Consider the following 18,402-nt stretch of genomic DNA (forward strand, 5'->3'; position numbering starts at 1 on the left):
TTTTTCTCTCACAAAATATTTCAAAGTTAAGTTATGCCTAAGATAATGCATGGTTTGAATTTGAGTGTCAGTTAATAATTTTAAATAAAGATTGGTTTGCTGGTACAATATTTGTACAAATTGTGCATTGCTCCGAAAGATCCAAATATATCAAGCACCTTGTTTACCTCCATAGTGCATGTAATCTAGAGTCACACCAGTGCTTTTCATTCTCTAAGATGTGTATTTGCACACATGGCAGTGCTGAGCCGATTCTGAGCAGCTCTTTGAATGATTCAGGTCTGGTCTGATTTTTTTCCTATTTAATATTCACTGTCCTTTTGCAGCTTAAAACATGAAAAAGGATAAAAATCCTGTTATATATGAGGATACAGAGGCACTGAAGGGCAGATGTCTTTCAGTAAATCAGTTTGTGTAATGAATTGAGCATAAGTACATTGTCTCCATTTTGTTGGGAAAAATAAATCTGGACCTGTAAACAAAAATATCTTGGACAACCAACATTTATGGTAATCTGAAGGCTTCGTAAGGCTACTGCACAACATGGTCAAACATCCTTATGTTGCATGGATCTACTTTTCGTTTCCATATTGTATGAAATATAAAATGGGATGGACATTAATGGACCACATCTTTGTCATCTATGCTACAGCATTGTAAGAAGTTCCATGAAATGATCTAATTTTATAATGGACAACTAAGTTGAAGTCTTCTATTGATTCTATAGACATTTACATATTATTTTTTGGCTTTTTCATCTATATTCCATCTCAAAGGATAATTAAATAAAGGATAATAATATAGCTACAAACCTTTCACAGACACTCTTAAAAATTATTGTTCCAAAAGTTCTTAAAGTTCTTAAAAGAACCATTTTTCTTTTTGTGAAGAACGTTTCTAAGAACCTTTTGCACAATGGATAGTTTCCATGGATGTTAAAGGTTCTTCATGGAACTTTCATTTTTAAGAGTGTGTGTTGCTATCGGCCAGCAGATCTTCTCCTAAAGATGTTCCCTATGAATCGTACAACCTTACATCGAGAGAGCCAGACGATCTGTGGAAAACAGGTCAGAAAGTGTGAGAGGCGAACTTCTCTCACTTCACAGAGGTGGAGGTGCTGTTAGTAACAGGGTGAGATTTGTTTTTAAGGAAGGCAGAGCCTTGGTGAATGTGCTCCAGGAAAGAGAAGTTGCAGGAGAAAGGTCACATGACAGCACAGCACTGGCAGCGTTTTTTCTTTTCAATACCTGTGGGTGGCAGTTCCTTGGTCGAGCTTTCATCTTTGCTTTCTGAAGACAGTTCGGTGGTCTCTGACAGAGGCCGGCCTGACACCAGGTCTGCAGCGTTGCCGTCGATGGTGGAGATATCAGTGACGGTCTTCTCCCGAAGAGATTTCTCATCGTCCTCGTCGATGAGGACGATCTCAGCTTTGATGGTGCCATCGAAGCCAAGCAGCTTCTTGGATTCCTCCTCGTCCTGGACGCTGTGGTAGCCCATGAAGATCATGGTCACTGGTTTGTCGGCTGAGGCTTGTGGAGTCTCCGTGACCTCGGCTTTCCTAGGGGATTGTTTGTTGTCTTGCTTGGAGCTCAGCTGTCCTCCCGATGGCTGGGGCTCAGGTGGTGTGACAGTGACCCGGGCTCCGTCGCTTCGTGGTTGGGTCTTGCCGACTTGCTGCATGAGCTCATCCACCTCGCCGGGACTCCAGGGGTGCGTGCCGTTCTCCAGTGTAGTGGATCCTCCAGAATGCACCTCATAGATCACTTTACGGCCGTCGTCGTAGACTTTGACGCCCCTCTGGTGAGCGTCCCGCGGGCTGACCGCCGAGGCCGAGAGGATCTTGGTGGCACCTGTTTTCCGGTCCTTCTCGACACTGATCTCCATGGCGTATAATGCTTGGGGAAGAGTGCAGATGATTGTGGGTTAATGTCTACTCAGGGTGGCCTATCATGCATTACTGAAATGTGACATGCTTGTTATTAATCAGTGATGTCACTACATCCATGACATTTGTACTGTCTCATAAATTGGCATTAAAATCAGAGCCAAAAACAAATTCAACCTACCCTTTGTACTGTTATTACACTCTTGCCAGTAACCACTGTATGCTGATGTAAGCTTAGTTGACGACACACTCGACACACTTTTTTATTTCATTTTATGGAAATGCACCATTCCTCTTATATAATACTTGACAAATTGCAGTCTTTGGAGTTATTAATAACAGCTTCCATTGAAATAAATTGAAATAAAATTGCTTGGTAAAATACAAAAACACCCTGAGCTATTTCTGAGGCAGCTAATTTGATTAATCTAAACCATGGTTCTAAAGTGGAGTCTTGCAACCTAAAAATAGGTTGAAGGGGAGAAAAAAAACAACAACAAAAAACAAACAATACCAATGCAAATAATGAAAATCCAATGAACCATAAAATTGTTCATAGTTAGACAGCTAAAAAAAAATCCCTTTTGAAAAACAGCTGAACTCAATTGTTTTGCATTGTAGTGTAAAATCTTCAAACCTTAAAAAACCTTGCAGATAATATAATATTAATGAAAGGGCATTCAAATATAAGCTAACATATGGTATTTTGGATGTACTAAATTGCTAGTTCATCTTTACAAATGTGTATTACTAATATATTTCAATAAATGACAGAGTGCACTTGCAGACAACCAAATTGTGCATTTTTTTTTTTTTTTGAATATTTACTTAATCCTACTTACTGGGTCAAAAACAACACACTAACATTAAGCTAATTTCATTTATTATAAATTTAAACTCTAATACATTTTCATTTAATTGCAATTAACATGCAGTTAAGTGTCTGAAAACATTACATTCAGTTTGCACTTAGGTATATTCTTTTAAAGTATATCATTTTCATAAAAAATACTCTTTCTAAAAGCATTTTTCTGGTACAGGCATCACAAGTTTTATAAAGGAGTAGAAAATACTAAATCTAAAAGCTGTGTGTCCAATAAAACTTGATGGTATTTTGGCGTAAATTCATCTTTCGCTGGTTTATTTGGAATTGCAAGCACTAATTTCGCTCAGTGTTTGTTAGTAAATCACAGTTGTGCTCTTGTTTATGCATTTACAACATTGTACATTCTCCTATTATGCCATGGTTATAACATTTGCCTGTTGACAGGCCAGTGCAGTTCATATTAATATTTTTGTATGGTAACTATTAGCGGTATTTGGTATTTACATGAACTAGACATGCAATAAACTTTTACGGAGGTGGAGTTTATCACTCATCTCCATCACATCACAGGTCTGTTGTAAGCCAAGCTTAAATGGTCATTAGCACCTGCTCACCAAAAGCAGGTTTCACAGCTGTCCAAAGGCCTCAGCGTTTATTCAGTTTAAGCCTTTGAGATGTTGGTGACCAGTAACCCTACTACACATAAATTGTAAATCACAGCACGTTGTCCGTTGGTTCACATAAATGTGCTGTGGTGAGTAACTTTGCCATCTGTAATCTACATTACTGTACCCTCTTTTGGCCTCAGCCCAAACCCGTGACCAGCCCAGCCCCTCCCACATGCCCAACAACCACCTACCAGATTTTCTTGCCGGTTGTTGATCTCCTGAAGCTGAGAAGGGAGATTGGGAGTTCAGTTCTGGGAGGTCCGGGATCTGGGAGCAGTTGTAATTCACCACATCTGTCCGGTGGAGAGCAAAAGAGAAACTAATACTAGATTCCTGCATTGCTCCCTCCCCTTCCAATCCCCCCGTACTAAACTGAGTTTCCCTCTCTCTCTCTCGCCCTTTTTCCATGAAGCAGCTCATTGCTTAGATAGCAAAAGCAACACAAGTGAATAATACAATGGTCGGCTCTGGGTAACAGGGCTTCCCTGTGAATAGGTGGATCAGAGTACACAAAGTGCAGGGTCACTGGTGTATGTGTGGGGTTCAATAGTCTAGCTGAGGCAAGAGGGAAATGATCCAAAAGGCTAAAGTTGCAGACAGCATGTATGTTTGAGTGACTGTCCATTTCGCTGCTACCTTGGAAGTAACAGCCGATGGATTACAGAAATGACCATGAACTTGATCTGAATGTTTCTGTGAATGCAGACTGATTTTGTTACTACAGGACAAAAATGTGCATATGACTTCCATACCTCCATCTTGATTCTGAAGACTCTGTAGATAGAAAAAAGAAGGAGTGTGATTTAAAAAGATGACGTTGTACTGCTGTAACATGCTTTTGCTTTTTAACATTTTCATCCTTAGTGTTTCAAAAATTGCTGCATTACTGTTACATAATGAAGACCCTTAAAGCTGAAGTGTGTAATTTCTGACTTTTTTTTTACCAAACAGCATTGCAAAAATAATTACTGTTTTCCAGAGTGGTTCTCAAATGGTGCTATTGGATATAAATAAATTAATTAATTAATACACACTGTACATTTAAGTCACAATTAAAAATGTCTGCATGTCATAATGTTAGACAACAAAACATCAGACTCTAGAAGTGTCTACTGTGAACAAATAAGAAATAATAAGAACTTTTCTGACCCATGTTGGTAATAACTGGTGTCAAGGTGATTTTTAGTGGATGTCGGAAAGATTTTATTTCATTTGAGCCTCGAGTCAGTAAGAATGCAACGCATTTGCAGATGCAATGGATGAAGTGTCTGTAGTTGATGGAACATTTGTTGAAATTTACATTTTTTATTGAGAAGGTACACCACCATCTTATGCAACCGAACTGATTTTATAATTGTGAAGTTCCATTCCCTTTTCGAGGCCACTCTGATGTGTGTTTTTCTGTCATGAGGATCACATACCTTCTGTAGATCTTCAATAGATCTCTCTGTTTCCCGCAGGCGCTCTCGGAGAACTTGCTCTTTAGCTGAGATCTGTGATTCTTCATTCTCCAAAAGACAGATTTCTGATTCCAATCTACACACACACACACACACACACACACACACACACACACACACACACACACACACACACACACACACACGCACGCACGCACGCACGCACGCACACACGCACGCACACACACACACACGCACGCACGCACACACACACACACACACACACACACACAAGATTTGTGTAAGATTTGTAATGATTTTTAAAGCATTTTTTTTTTTTATAATGTAATGTATTAATATTAATAATAATATTCTGAAATATTATTATAATTCAAAATAAAAGGTTTTATATGAATATATTTTAAATGTCTCAGGATTATTCAGAAATCATTCTAATATGCTGATTTGCTGTTTAATAGACATTTATTATTATTTATCAAAGCTGAAAACAGTTATGCTGCTTCGTATTTTTTTGTGTAAACTATGACTCTTTAATTAAGATAAGCTTTTGTTTGAAATACCACTTTTTTGTAGCATTCTAAATGTATTTACTTTCAAATTTCGTGCTGAACAAAATATAGAAAATCTTGAAATCTTGCTGACCCAAAACATTTGTACAGTAACGCATTTAGAAGTACACATAACAAAAGTTGTGCTCTGTCCCGAGCACAAAGCTTTTATTTGGCTTCAGAATACTTCTAATATAGTGCAGGACTACATTTAGGATACCTTGATGCTTTTTGGAAGCAATTTTGTTCAATGCAAAAAAGCAGTACGTACATTCTGCTAAAAATAAAATTTTGCCTTTCATGGAGGAAACAAAATTAGTGCTCTTTAGTCCCTGATGAAAAATGAGGACCATAGAACCAAATCCCCCGTTTACTGTATTACAGCTTTGAACGCGTTTTTTTTTTTTTTTTGATGTACAGATGTTCTGCCCATTGAGTGAAATCACTGCATGGAATGCAGTCGTGTGCACACATTGTGGAAATGAATGAGACACATCCCTTCAGTGTCAATTAACCCATGCATATTCCTCTTTTCCCAGCGGACTCCTTTCTCACTCATTCTGAATGCTGGCAGCCAATGAGGAAGCTGCCGGCGGAGGAACCCGCACTGCGTCCGCCCATGAGAATTTCCTGCTATTGTTTGGATCTCTGAGGTTACATGGTCTGCGATAACAAAACAGAAGGAGCCTTCCCACGATTCCTGATGAGAATTCATTCTACAAAAGGACATGTGGATCTGTGTATACAAACATAATGGATGGCCATGAATGCATCAACATGTGGCACTGTACAAACTTCTTGTTTGATTTTCAAGATCAAATTCAATTAAAGTAACCCCATTTGGTTTTTGTGAAACTTGATGAAACTAGAAGGTTCCAGCTCCCAAAGACTGTAAAGCACAGAGAAATAAAGAAAGAGAGAGAGAGAGAGAGAGAGAGAGAGGATGACAAAAGTAGCCCATTCAATATTGAACAGTATGTTTTATGCAAAAGAGCAGCTTAGACATTCTGTAAAACAACTCTTTTTTTTTCATGAAAAGAGGGGTTGAAACAACATGGTCCCTTGTGAAATACAAATACACTTCAGGATAGTTTTAAAAAGAGTACTTATTATGGAAATAATACACATTATAAAATAATACAATTAACTGCATTTTAATTGCAATTAAATGAAAATGTATAAAAGTTTAAATTCATATTACATGCAAATTCGATTAACTTTGATTACAGTGCTTTTTTTGGCCCACTTATACTAAAACGTTTCATGTATTAAACATATATTTGTCATTACACAATAATAATGATGAAATTGCAATTTAGAACATTTGAAATATATTAACTTCAAATGTGATTTTTGCACTTAAGTGCACTTCTGTGACAAATGATTACATACTTTAAACTTTAAATTTGACATTTTTACAAAGTGCAGTTTTTAAAATCGTGTTAAGAAAAAGTCAAGAAATAGTCTTAAATGCTTTCAAGCGAACTTTTATGTTATTAATGTTATATTATCTGCAAGTACGGTTTTTAAATATAGTTTAATATATAGTTAGACTATAAAATATAGTTCAAGTTGTGATGTTCACTGCAAGTTTACAATACAGTTAAGCACACTTATTTTTCACAAGGTTAAGTACATAATGACTGTTTATTCATCGTGGCTGAACTATTTCTTTAACATCTGTGGGCAACAAGTACAACAGTGTGTTTTAATCATAGCTTGGTAATGAGGGCTTGCCTGCAGTAGAATGTATTTATACTGTATTGGTGCAAGCCTAATTAGTGATCAGTGGAGAACAATTAGCTGAAGGCGTCTAACGATGAGTCTCGCTCAAGAGTGCAGACACCCCCCCCCCCTCACACACACAAACACACTTCATTTGTATCCAACAGACTGCTTTCTTCAAAGATATGATGAACTAAAATATTGGTAACACTTTATTTTGATTCCCATTCTACTGACTACACCTAACATTGCAGCTTCATGTCAGCAAGCAATCGTTAAAGTATTCATAGACTGTCTGCTTAATATCTGCTAACAATTTTTGATGGTCTTCAACAGATGCTCCAGTATAAGTAAGTTTGCAAACGCATGTCAACTTATCCTACTAACACTACTAATACTATACTGAGAGTTAGTTGACATGTAGCTGCAAAGGTAAAGTCAACAGAGTTTCTAAAGGGGACCATCAAAATGCACTTGTTTTCTTACTAAACTACAGATTTACTAAAAAAAGTCTTCAAGGCCCTCTGGTGGTGGAATCATGTTATAGCATGTTTCAAGATCAGCTAGGGCAAGACTAACTAATGTCATAGACAAGCTTATATATTCTTCAAACATTTATATATCATTATCAATAACCATGCATAATATTTTATACTTTATATAGGGAGACCGGGTTAGCTTGAATACTTTTTATTCTAGTGAATATTTTGTAGGGTTTGCAGCTGACTTTTAAAATGTAGTTTATGTCTAGGCACTTGCCCCAACTTCACATAATTTTTTTTATATCATTAAAATTTAGTTTACATTAATTTACATTAATTATTTTATTGTGCTCACTTGTGTAAAAAGGTATTACAAAATATAATGATTCTCATTTTGAATATAAGTTTGGAGAGCAAACTTAAAAAAAGAAAAAAAGATTTACAATGTGTTTGAAACCACAGACCACTGAGAAAACATTCCTGCAATTGGAGTTTTGACTCAAAGCCTTTACTGAGATGAAACAACTTCTCCATGTGACAACTCAACTTGTCTCCCTTATCCTCCTGTGAATATTTTATGCTTAAAATAAATGAATCAACTGTGATTTCCTATAAATCATCAAGCTGGAATTTTCTGGATTTAGCCTATTTAGCTATTTAGCCTCATGTCCAAAGCTCTGACAGAACAGACACAGCTCACACGAAAGCGTCACGGTGACTTTTATTATGTCAATTTTGGAAAAAAGAAACAGGAAATCAGTCCAGCATTAACATCAACATCCACATCTATGAATGGAGCATTTCTGTGAGCTATAACTGTGTGAGCACACAAGGTTGTGATTGTACACACAAGGCCCTTTCACTAGATGAATGTATTCTTTAATAACTGCTAATGCGGGACTTCCATGTGCAAATAACTAAAACAAAAGTGTGTTCAGTATAGTGTGAAAAGTTTGATTTGAACCAAATTATTTTCTAGCAGAATTATCAGTTATTTCATATTTCAGTGTTATTTTTTCAGTAAGCAGAGCCTTTTTTCCATCACAGAGAGGTGCCAGTCACTTTATTCCATGCGTGGCGCTGCCTGTACGCTGAGATGGGTGTTGACCATGACTCATTTAAAAGCAGATTTTCCCCTTTTTTCTTTTTCCAAAGCTCAGTTAGAGGTCAACAGTGCATCTTGTGCTGCGTCGTGGATGAGCTCATACAGGCCTCACACCCACCGCTCACTTCCTGCTTCATTTCTCACGCTTCCTGTGTGCATCACTTTCTCCTTTTGATTATTCCAACTATTCTCAATAGTGATTCTTGTGAAAACACTGTAATACAATGATTTTATGATGTATTATTTTATTTAAATCAAATTACTAAACAACAGAAAATAATAGCGCATGGTTCACAATTAATGTGGGTCTGGTGAATTTTCACACAAAAAAATCCAGTCATTTAATTTCAATATATGCAATTCGAAATTTACATGAGGGCAAAAAATTGCTATGCAAATTTTGCACTGATTTCAAACTGTCATGCGAATTTGCTCTATTGACCAACAGAAAACTTCTTGGATTGAAAGTGACTTCTTCATACATCACCACTTTACTGACAAGAATATACCTTTTTCAATGAAATTTTGCTAATGTGACTGCACATCTTTGTGTAAATACTTTGCTATTTATGAATACCATGTAAATACTACATTGTTATTAATAATAATAAATAAGTACAGTCATCAAAGTCTTCCATGCCACTGACTGGCTGTCTTCTCTCCGGTTCTGCAGACAATCAATTGCTTCTTTCTATCTATGCTTGCCTTAATTTTCTAGATCCTCCTCCTCCCCAGCACCACCTGTTTAGACCTCATAAAGGTTCTCTTGTGTCTGGCAGCAGCATTTTTTACCATCATACACTCTTGTGGTTCAGCAGAGCAAGTTGAATAATAATAATAATAATAATAATAATAAAAATAATATGTGACCTTGGAGCACAAAACCAGTCTTAAAGGGTTACTTCACCCAAACATTAAAATTATGTCAATAATAACTCACCCTCATGTCGTTCCAAACCCGTAAGACCTCCGTTCATCTTCTGAACACAGTTTAAGATATTTTAGATTTAGTCTGAGAGCTCTCTGTCCCTCCATTGAAACTGTGTGTACGGTCTACTGTCCATGTCCAGAAAGGTATGAAAAACATCATCAAAGTAGTCCATGTGACATCTGAGGGTCAGTTAGAATATTTTGAAGCATCGAAAATACATTTTGGAACGAGTCAGTCTGTTGTTCGTTATCTGGCTCGGTTAGGTGTTCATCTTGAGTTCTCTCTTCACAGCAGTTCAGTCAGTGTACTGTTTGAGAAAATGAATTACTCCGGGATATTGGTTTGTTTGAACTCAGAGGGAGTGTCAGCCACATTAAACAAGTTAACAGCTTAAGTCATTTGTGGATTAATGCGTACTGGTGAACTAACCCTTTAAGTCTCTGGGGTATATTTGCAGCAATAGCCAGCAATACACTGTATGGGTCAAAATGATCTATTTTTCTTTTATGCCAAAAATCATTAGGATATTAAATAAAGATCATGTTCCATGAAGATATTTAGTAAATTTCCTTCCATAAATATATCAAAACTTAATTTTTGATTTGTAATATGCATTTGCACCCTCAGATTCCAGATTTTCAAATAGTTGTATCTCAGCCAAATATTGTCCTCCTAACAAACCATGCATCAATGAAAAGATGATTTACTCAGTTTTCAATTTCAGAGAATTGACCCTCATGACTGCTTTTGTGGTAAATGGTCACATATAATAAATTAGAATGTGCTACAGTTATTATGTGTTATTAAAAATAATGTCTTAAAATCAGCTTAATTTTGTCCCACACATAAAATAATTTCTCCTGGTTTTGAGCTGAAATACTACCCTGAAATTTAGGAGCAGGTTTTTTTTTTTTTTTGTGTGATATTCTCACATTTGCAATCATTCCAAAATCTATGACAGGCATGTTTACTAAACCTTGGCTAGAATCATTATGAAACTGGTGTGAGGTCGTCACTTCACGGCAGTGATGTTCCTATACTCAGCCAGAGATCATCAGCAGCAGAGCCACCCCACAAACTGCTGCTCTCAAGAAAACAGAGATTGTTTGCTTCCTGTCCAGTTAAACAGATGTCAAATCTGAATTGCTGTAAGAGAAATCGCTAGGATTTCTGTAGTTTTCATATTACATCTTTGTATCTCTGTATCTTTTTGCATTTTAGTATCTAATTTATTCCTGTGATCAAAGCTGAATTTTCAGCATCATTACTCCAGTTTTTTTAGTGTCACATGATCTTCAGAAATCATTCTAATATGCTGATTTGATTCTCAAGAAACATCCTAACTATCATTAATGTCCTTTCTTTATCCAAAAACATACAAAAATCTTAATTGTTCCAAACACAGAGTATATAAACAGTATAAACAACTGTAGTGTGTAAAAAAAGTAGAGTAAGTAGAAATGAAAAAAAAACAACAACTAGAACTTTAACTTAAATTTAAATGAAATGTAAATATTAAAATACATTTTTAATAACAGCTATAATAATATCTCAATAATAACCAAAATAACAGACTGGCCCAAAGACTTTCTGAAATATATTCCATGGTGACTGTTTCATTCCAAACAGAGGAAGAAATTCAGTAGCTCACACGGTCTCGGTTTAGTAATAGAAGTCAGTCTTATCTGTAACCTTGATGTAATGTTTATTTTTATGTCTTCCTTTCTTCCAGTGCAAGAGGAGTGACCTTACACTTTCTTTTCACCATATTAGGAGCTCATATCACACAGTTGTATAAACAGTGTGTGTGCAGATGTGTCGGGGAGGTGCTTTAGTGAGTTTTAGTATCATGTCAACGCCACATTTTTCCTGGAAAGCCTGGTTGTTAGTGCTTTACTTTAGACTCAGTGGCTGGGACGTCTTCTGTAATGATACGTTTTTAGGAGAAGTCTGTCCTCACAAGAGATGCACTGGTGTACAGCCCAGGCTATAGTTAAAACCACCAGCACTAGACAGCCAAATCCGTTGACCATAAACTTTTAGTTTTCAGTTTTTTGTTTTTTGAAGCAGGCAGGCATAACCTCATGCTTTGCGTTTTCAGTGTGAAGTATATCGGTTAGGCTGATTTGTTTAAGACGATATTTGCATATTTCTAAATTATAGCCATCTGTCGATAGCACTGTTTGGTCTGCTGACAGTCAGACTTGTGCAAGCGTAGTCTAAAAACACATTCCCGCTCACAATTCTCTTATTTTAGACTACAAAGTGGCAAAATAAGCATACATTTTATAACTTTATACAGTCTTTTTTCAGCAAGGAAATCTGAATCAGTAGAGAAATATGCACAAATCAAGCATAGTTTACAAGCCAAAACAACTCTTAAAAACTCATCCTAATCTTGGATGGCCTGAGGGTAAGAAACTTTTCATTTATTGATTAACTGTTTCTTAACTATAATGATTAACCATTTCTTTAGTAACATATACAGAGATTTGAAGACTTCATTCTTTTTTATCAACTCTGGATAAAATAGAATCTTGAGTGCCAAATTATTTTGGAGGATCTCCTCTACAGGGTACAGAAATAGCCAGCAGCCACTCCCTCAGTCTCCATACTCCAGCCACAGAGGCGTTTCTATCACTTCATTCCTCCCAGCGTCCAGAGAGAGAGATTTCTGAGCGAGTCCAGGAAATATCAGCTGCCACACACAACCAGCACACCCGCACAATGACCCAAACAATCGCCCAGTCCATTTGACTACATTACCCTTCCAATGACAGATGGGAGCTCATAGCCCAAGGACTTTTGCTTTTAAAAATAACCATAAGTGAGAGTTAGTTCTCAATGTTTCAGGGCCCTGATGTATCTGTGGCCCACTAGACTCACCTAAAAAACTCTGAACTATTTGCAAACTGTTTGGTCCAAATAGCTGCTTAATTTGGACAAGAATCAGATAGAAAGAGACTGTCTAATTGACATGTAAAATGGCCAACCACTGTTTGTTTTCTTATGGTTTAGATGCAGGTTTATCTGAAGTAGTTGACGTTATAATAATAGACCAGGGTGGAAAAAAACACTGTCATATAATTAAAAATACTGACCAAATGTTGAATGCTGATTTTACAGATTTTAGAGATTATTTTGTATTATAGCTATTGATTGTTACCATTTTATTTATTATTGTAGTCATAATCATAAGCATTTAATTATACTTTAAGCTCAAACTTAACCACAGTCAGTTGCCTATCCATTTCTTTCAATTTCAATTTCAGTTAACCTTTTTTGAATGTTACGTTTTTGAAATCACTGAAATAATTGTCAGAAATGTGTGCACACTTTTTAATCTGAATTTTCTAAATAATACATTACTCCTAAATTACATCACAGATATAAAATAACACAGAAAGTACAACATTGTTTGCACACATTAGCTCTGTGCTAGTATCCACTATCAAGATTCCACCCTTGTATTTCGCTCCACCCACTTTGTTTACCCAAGGAAAAATTCAAAGACGACACCCTGTGCAGGGAGGAAACCCACCCTAGAGACTTAATAAAATCTAAAAAATGAATTGGACGTTACATGGATGACATCATGGAAGAGTTAATGACCAATCAACTTGATGATGTAATTCAGAGCATCCACTTATTACTGTCAAACAGATCATAAGAGCATCATCCACTTCAATCACAACTGATTTCATAATCACTCATGAGGACCAAAAGGTAGAACATAATTTATGTAATATGTGTTTTCAAAATCTAAACATCTTCCAAACACTCCCACACAGCTCACTTGAATCAACTGAATAACAACTGATTGCTCCCAAACCAGAAAACCAGTTAGCCCTCCGTATAGTATCTCTTGAGATGACCAGGCGCTTTGGGCAAGACTTGTTCCTGCGGGTTTCATCAGACATTCAGAGACACTGAGCATTGAAAAATTTAGCTTTAGCCTTTAAACAGATTATTAGAGAAATCAAAACACCCTCCAGGCCTTCTCTAAAAAACAAACAAACAACAACAAAACCTAATAACTGAAATCACATAATACACTAAACCTCAATGAAACCAACTTGGTTTCCAAGAATACCAATTTTTCACAACAGTTATATTGGAATATTCCAATGTTTCATAACTTATTATTGGAATATTGACTGTTCCAATGGTGATCTGGGCCTTAGCCATGGGAACTTCTGTACCAAATGAATGGAAAATAATGTGCAATTAATAAACAGAAAAGCTATTTTATTAGCATATGCTTCTGTGTATCTGTTTCTTGTTTATGCATAACCTGTCTTCTTTTTATATTGTAAATCAAATTTTTAATGCTTACCAGTTTTTTTTGTGATCAGATTCAGTTGATAGAAATACACCACAGCCTATGGTTCGTATTACATGTAGCACTCCTTGCACGATTTAGGTGGTTTTCTGTGCTAAAACATGCTAGTAATGTGATCAATACATGATCACATTACAAATGTTAACATATTTGAACATGGTGTAGTGTTTCTATCATGTTTATTTCTAGAAGTTGCTAGTATACTTTATGTTCAGAACAGAACATAATATCCTGCTGCAGAGCAATCGACAAACACACATTGGTTTGGCATTGCATCCCCTATGAGGAAACTTAAAATGGCATCTGCAGAGATTCAAATATGTCTACCAGATGAGCTTGAAGGGAGCAGCTTTGAAGTTCTCATAATTAAAAGCAAAGCTGAGCAGAAATACAGAACCCACTGAAGTCTGGAGGAAATGACTCCAGTGTTTGGGACAGTGGTTGCTTAATGGATGCTGTCGCAGGAAATAAACATATAACCCATCAAAACATCCCTTATTTTGTAAGATGAGATCAGTGGAAAGTGTTCAGTAAATACTGTGCTATTTTCCATCAGAAATACATTACTGTACCTGTGAATGGCACCTTCTAGTGTCTTGACGTGAAGTTCATCTTGCTCAACTTGTTTTATCCGACCTTCGTCTTCCTCTTGTGGCACTGCTGGTGTCCCCTGCAGAAGCCATCTTTCCCTCATGGCTTTAGACTGTAAGACAGAAGCATTTTCTGTGGTCAGATCATTGATCTAGATCAGATGTTATTTTTTAGGTGTTCTACACACAGGTGTTTGGGATCGACAAAAGTATTAGTACTGCAAGAGGTGTGACTCTTGAGTAATCATATACAGTACATAATACAGTTTGCAGGAGACAGTCTGCTTTTCTGTTCTCATGACAGCTGTGAATAATGCCTGCATCCAGAGTGACAACAGAGTGCTCCAGAAATGAGTCCTAAAACCTTGAAATGAGTTAGCATTTTAGCACTTGCGGTTCAATTATCCTAAAGTCAATGGATTTTTGGTGAACACTTGATCAAGATAGTTTGACAAAAATAGATCAGCATTTCTAAGGCTTTTAGCTGTCTTGAAAAAGGCAGTTGCTGAAAAGTGGCATCCAAAACAACAGAACATTTTATTATAGTTGAAACAACATAATTCTGCTAAACCACAGAAAATCAGCAAACCATCTGTGGTTTAAGCAGTTTTAGCAGTGCAACATTTAGAGCAAAAAACTGGTGGCTAGAGCTTTGTGGAAGACAACTGGACTTGAAATCTCTATTTCTGTGAGTTTGCAATACTTTCTCCATTTCTGTGAGTTTGCAAAACCTCACATAAAAAAAAAATAAATAAAAATATTTGGCCAATTCAGTTACAGAATGTGGCAGTCAATCCATATTTAACTTTAAACTGTATTTAACGCTCCAAAGTAATCTGCTGCATGGTGAATATAACCTTAATGTACAAGCTGAACCTAATACTGGACTATGTTTATACGTTAGTCAGCTCATTATTGTGTGGATTGTGGCTTACCACAGAAAAAACCTTTATATGTGCATTGTTTGACATTTAAGTTCCAAATATAAATGTCACATATTGCCACATTCTCATGTAAACTTGAATATATATTTATAACCTGTACAACATGAACAGCTGTTATGGAAGTCACCAGCTGTGGCCGAACTGACTCTGCGTGAGCTATGTGAGCTATGAGATCTCTCAAGACCCCTTACTAGGTAGTCATCACCTTCAGGAAGGTCAACCACAGGAACTCAGAACTGTTTCACAAGCTGCTGAAGGAATGCTGGAGAAAGAACCGACTTGGATTACAAGACTACCACATGTTTGGCTTCAAAAGACTCAAGGTAGTGCTTCGAAGATTGTTTTAAACACACTTTCATAAAAGCATTTTTTATATTTAAGATTTTCATAGCTTGACAATTGCATTATATTCTTAGAAGTTTGTTAAAAAAATAGTGCTGTCAAACGATTAACCGCGATTGATTGCATCCAAAATTAAAGTTGTTGTGTACATAATATATGTGTGCACTGTGTATATTTATTATGTATAAATACAAACACATGCATGTACTGTGTATATTTATGAAAATATTTTGTTTATATATTAAATATATTTATATATATAATATAAAATATAATAATATAAATATTTCAATGTATATGTAAATACTTTCAAAAGATATAATGTATGCGTGTGTATTTATATATACATAATAAATAAACACAGTACACACATATATATTAAGTATATAAACAATATATATATATATATATATATATATATATATATATATATATATATATATTTATATAAGCAAAAACTTTTATTTTGGATGCGATTAATCATTATTAATCGTTTGACAGCACTAATAAAAAGCTGCTTTACATTTTATTGCATAGCTCTTTTGGATATTTAATTGAAAATGGCCAATCATGGCATTCTGCCTCAATTATATATATATATATATATATATATATATATATATATATATATATATATATATATATATATATATATATATATATATTTTATTATACTATACATGTGAAGCACCAGTTCCACACATAGCTCTGTCAGTTTCATTTATTTGGTAATGCAGTCATGAAATGAGTGTGATCATATGGTCAGCCAATCAATATTGGAAAATAAATCTTTTCTGGAAGGCACAAAGTCTCATTATGAGCAACCTGTGGGATAATTTTGCAGTAATGGTTGGTTGCTGGTATATTATATAATTGCATAATAGCTACTATCAGGATTTTTTTATCAGAAGTATTTTTTCCCACTAATTTTCCATTTAAAATATTTAAAATTGAAACAAAAAGACGTACAAGACTGTGCACGTTATCAGGAAAGAATCACAATCCCATTAAACACTGCAAATTACATAAATGTAAAATGATGGAGAAACTATCAAATACTTGTTGATTGAGAAAATTAATTGGAGCTTATTTCTGGAACCTGACTGTTCATATACCAGATTCATATATATATAATTATAAATATCATAAATAATTTGAGTTTTGTTTGGTATATGCACAGTACAATTTTTTTTTTTACATTTTTTTACATTATGTTTAGAATTTCACATCTCTTTATGAGAAAAAATTAAATACAAATCTTTCTGTTGATACTCACAAAATCTAGACAGACATCACAGGCATTGCAGCTGGAGCTTTCCGATGAGAACTTGCTTTAGAAGCCGATTACACCCACAACTAAAAAAACATCTATTTTCCTGCTCTTTTTAGTCAAATCCTCACTTTAAAATCAGCCCTTTGAAAAAACATTTGCTTCCTTTTCATTACGGTAAACATTCACACTAAGATCGTCCAGAATTTGCGCGTATGATTAGCTATAGCTAACGTCAGTGCTGTTGTGTGGTGGAACATAAGCGATCACTGTTATCTTTTAGTCTTTCGGCGGTCTTAACAAAAGTCTCACAGTACTACAGCGTTATCAAATCTTTTTCAGTCATTGAGAATAAGTGTTTCTTTTCCCTCAAGTCCTTCTTTCCTGTGGCCTAGACAAAATCTCTTTCATGAGTGACTTTAAACCAAAGGCTGTGTTTTTTGTATAAACTAACTGCCATTAAATTTGGGTGATAACACCACAGAGTAATTCTGCGTAAATGAGGCAAACTCCTGGGTATCTGATAACACACTCTTGTGTTGCAAGAGCTGTTCCCCTGACGTGGACTAATGCAGAGAGAAAAAAGATTACCATCAAGACAAAAAAAAAAAAAAGATTACTTCTCCAGTAATTTATAAATCCAAATTTGATCCCACCATCCTACCCTTACCCATTGTATTATTTAGGTCCAACTAGTATTTGTGCATCATCAGTGCAGATAGTAATGCTATACAGGGATTCAGGAGTGAAGATTCTCTATGAACTTCAAAACACACTCTGATTTACATTTGCATTTGTCGAAGCTGCTCTTTAAAGATAACTCATTCTAAATTAACAACTTATGAGAAATTTGTTATATTTCCCAGAGCAATACAAAGATGCAAATGTTATGGGATCAACTGAAGCTTAATTTCTGCAAGCTGAGTTTCAAATATGTTCAAATTCACATCAGACCCAAAGTCTTGATGTGAAATGGATTCAATAGTCCACATAAAAGCTATTGTGTGGAAAACATATTGAAAGCTGAAATTTGAATGATCAGTCTGCTGTAATGGTGCAAACTTTCAGAGATGTTTTAAAGAGTTTTTTTTTACCTTGAAATGTTGAAGTTGTAGAACAAGTTCATCGAGTTGTCTTCTTTTGTCCTCTATCTCGGCTTGTCTTTTCCTTTTTTCCTGAAAATATAATAGAGCATGCTTTTGTTATATCACTGAGAGTAAAATCTGAAAGATTTTCAAAGATAAATAAGTCATGTGAAAATGATTCAAATGATTTCAGTTTAGTTATGATGACCATTTGTCATGGCCAGGATTTCTAACATTT

At 35.5% G+C, this 18,402-nt stretch overlaps 1 protein-coding gene across 4 annotated transcripts in view; it reads right to left on the reverse strand.

Annotated features, from left to right (window-relative positions):
- Positions 1-18,402, reverse strand: part of LOC132127640 (A-kinase anchor protein 2-like) — an 83,666-nt gene that overhangs the window by 43,797 nt on the left and 21,467 nt on the right. For 3 of the 4 annotated variants that reach the window (XM_059539614.1, XM_059539613.1, XM_059539615.1), the window contains exons 3-8: positions 18,174-18,254; positions 14,506-14,636; positions 4,801-4,915; positions 4,132-4,153; positions 3,571-3,672; positions 1,248-1,895 (exon numbers count right to left, since the gene is read on the reverse strand). In XM_059539614.1, coding sequence (XP_059395597.1) covers positions 1,248-1,895; positions 3,571-3,672; positions 4,132-4,153; positions 4,801-4,915; positions 14,506-14,636; positions 18,174-18,254 — 1,099 coding nt within the window. The remainder of the gene's footprint in view (positions 1-1,247; positions 1,896-3,570; positions 3,673-4,131; positions 4,154-4,800; positions 4,916-14,505; positions 14,637-18,173; positions 18,255-18,402) is intronic. The other variant, XM_059539616.1, reaches the window with a different exon arrangement.

This window comes from Carassius carassius, chromosome 45 (genome assembly GCF_963082965.1).
Source record: "Carassius carassius chromosome 45, fCarCar2.1, whole genome shotgun sequence".
NCBI classification, from domain to species: Eukaryota; Metazoa; Chordata; class Actinopteri; order Cypriniformes; family Cyprinidae; genus Carassius; species Carassius carassius.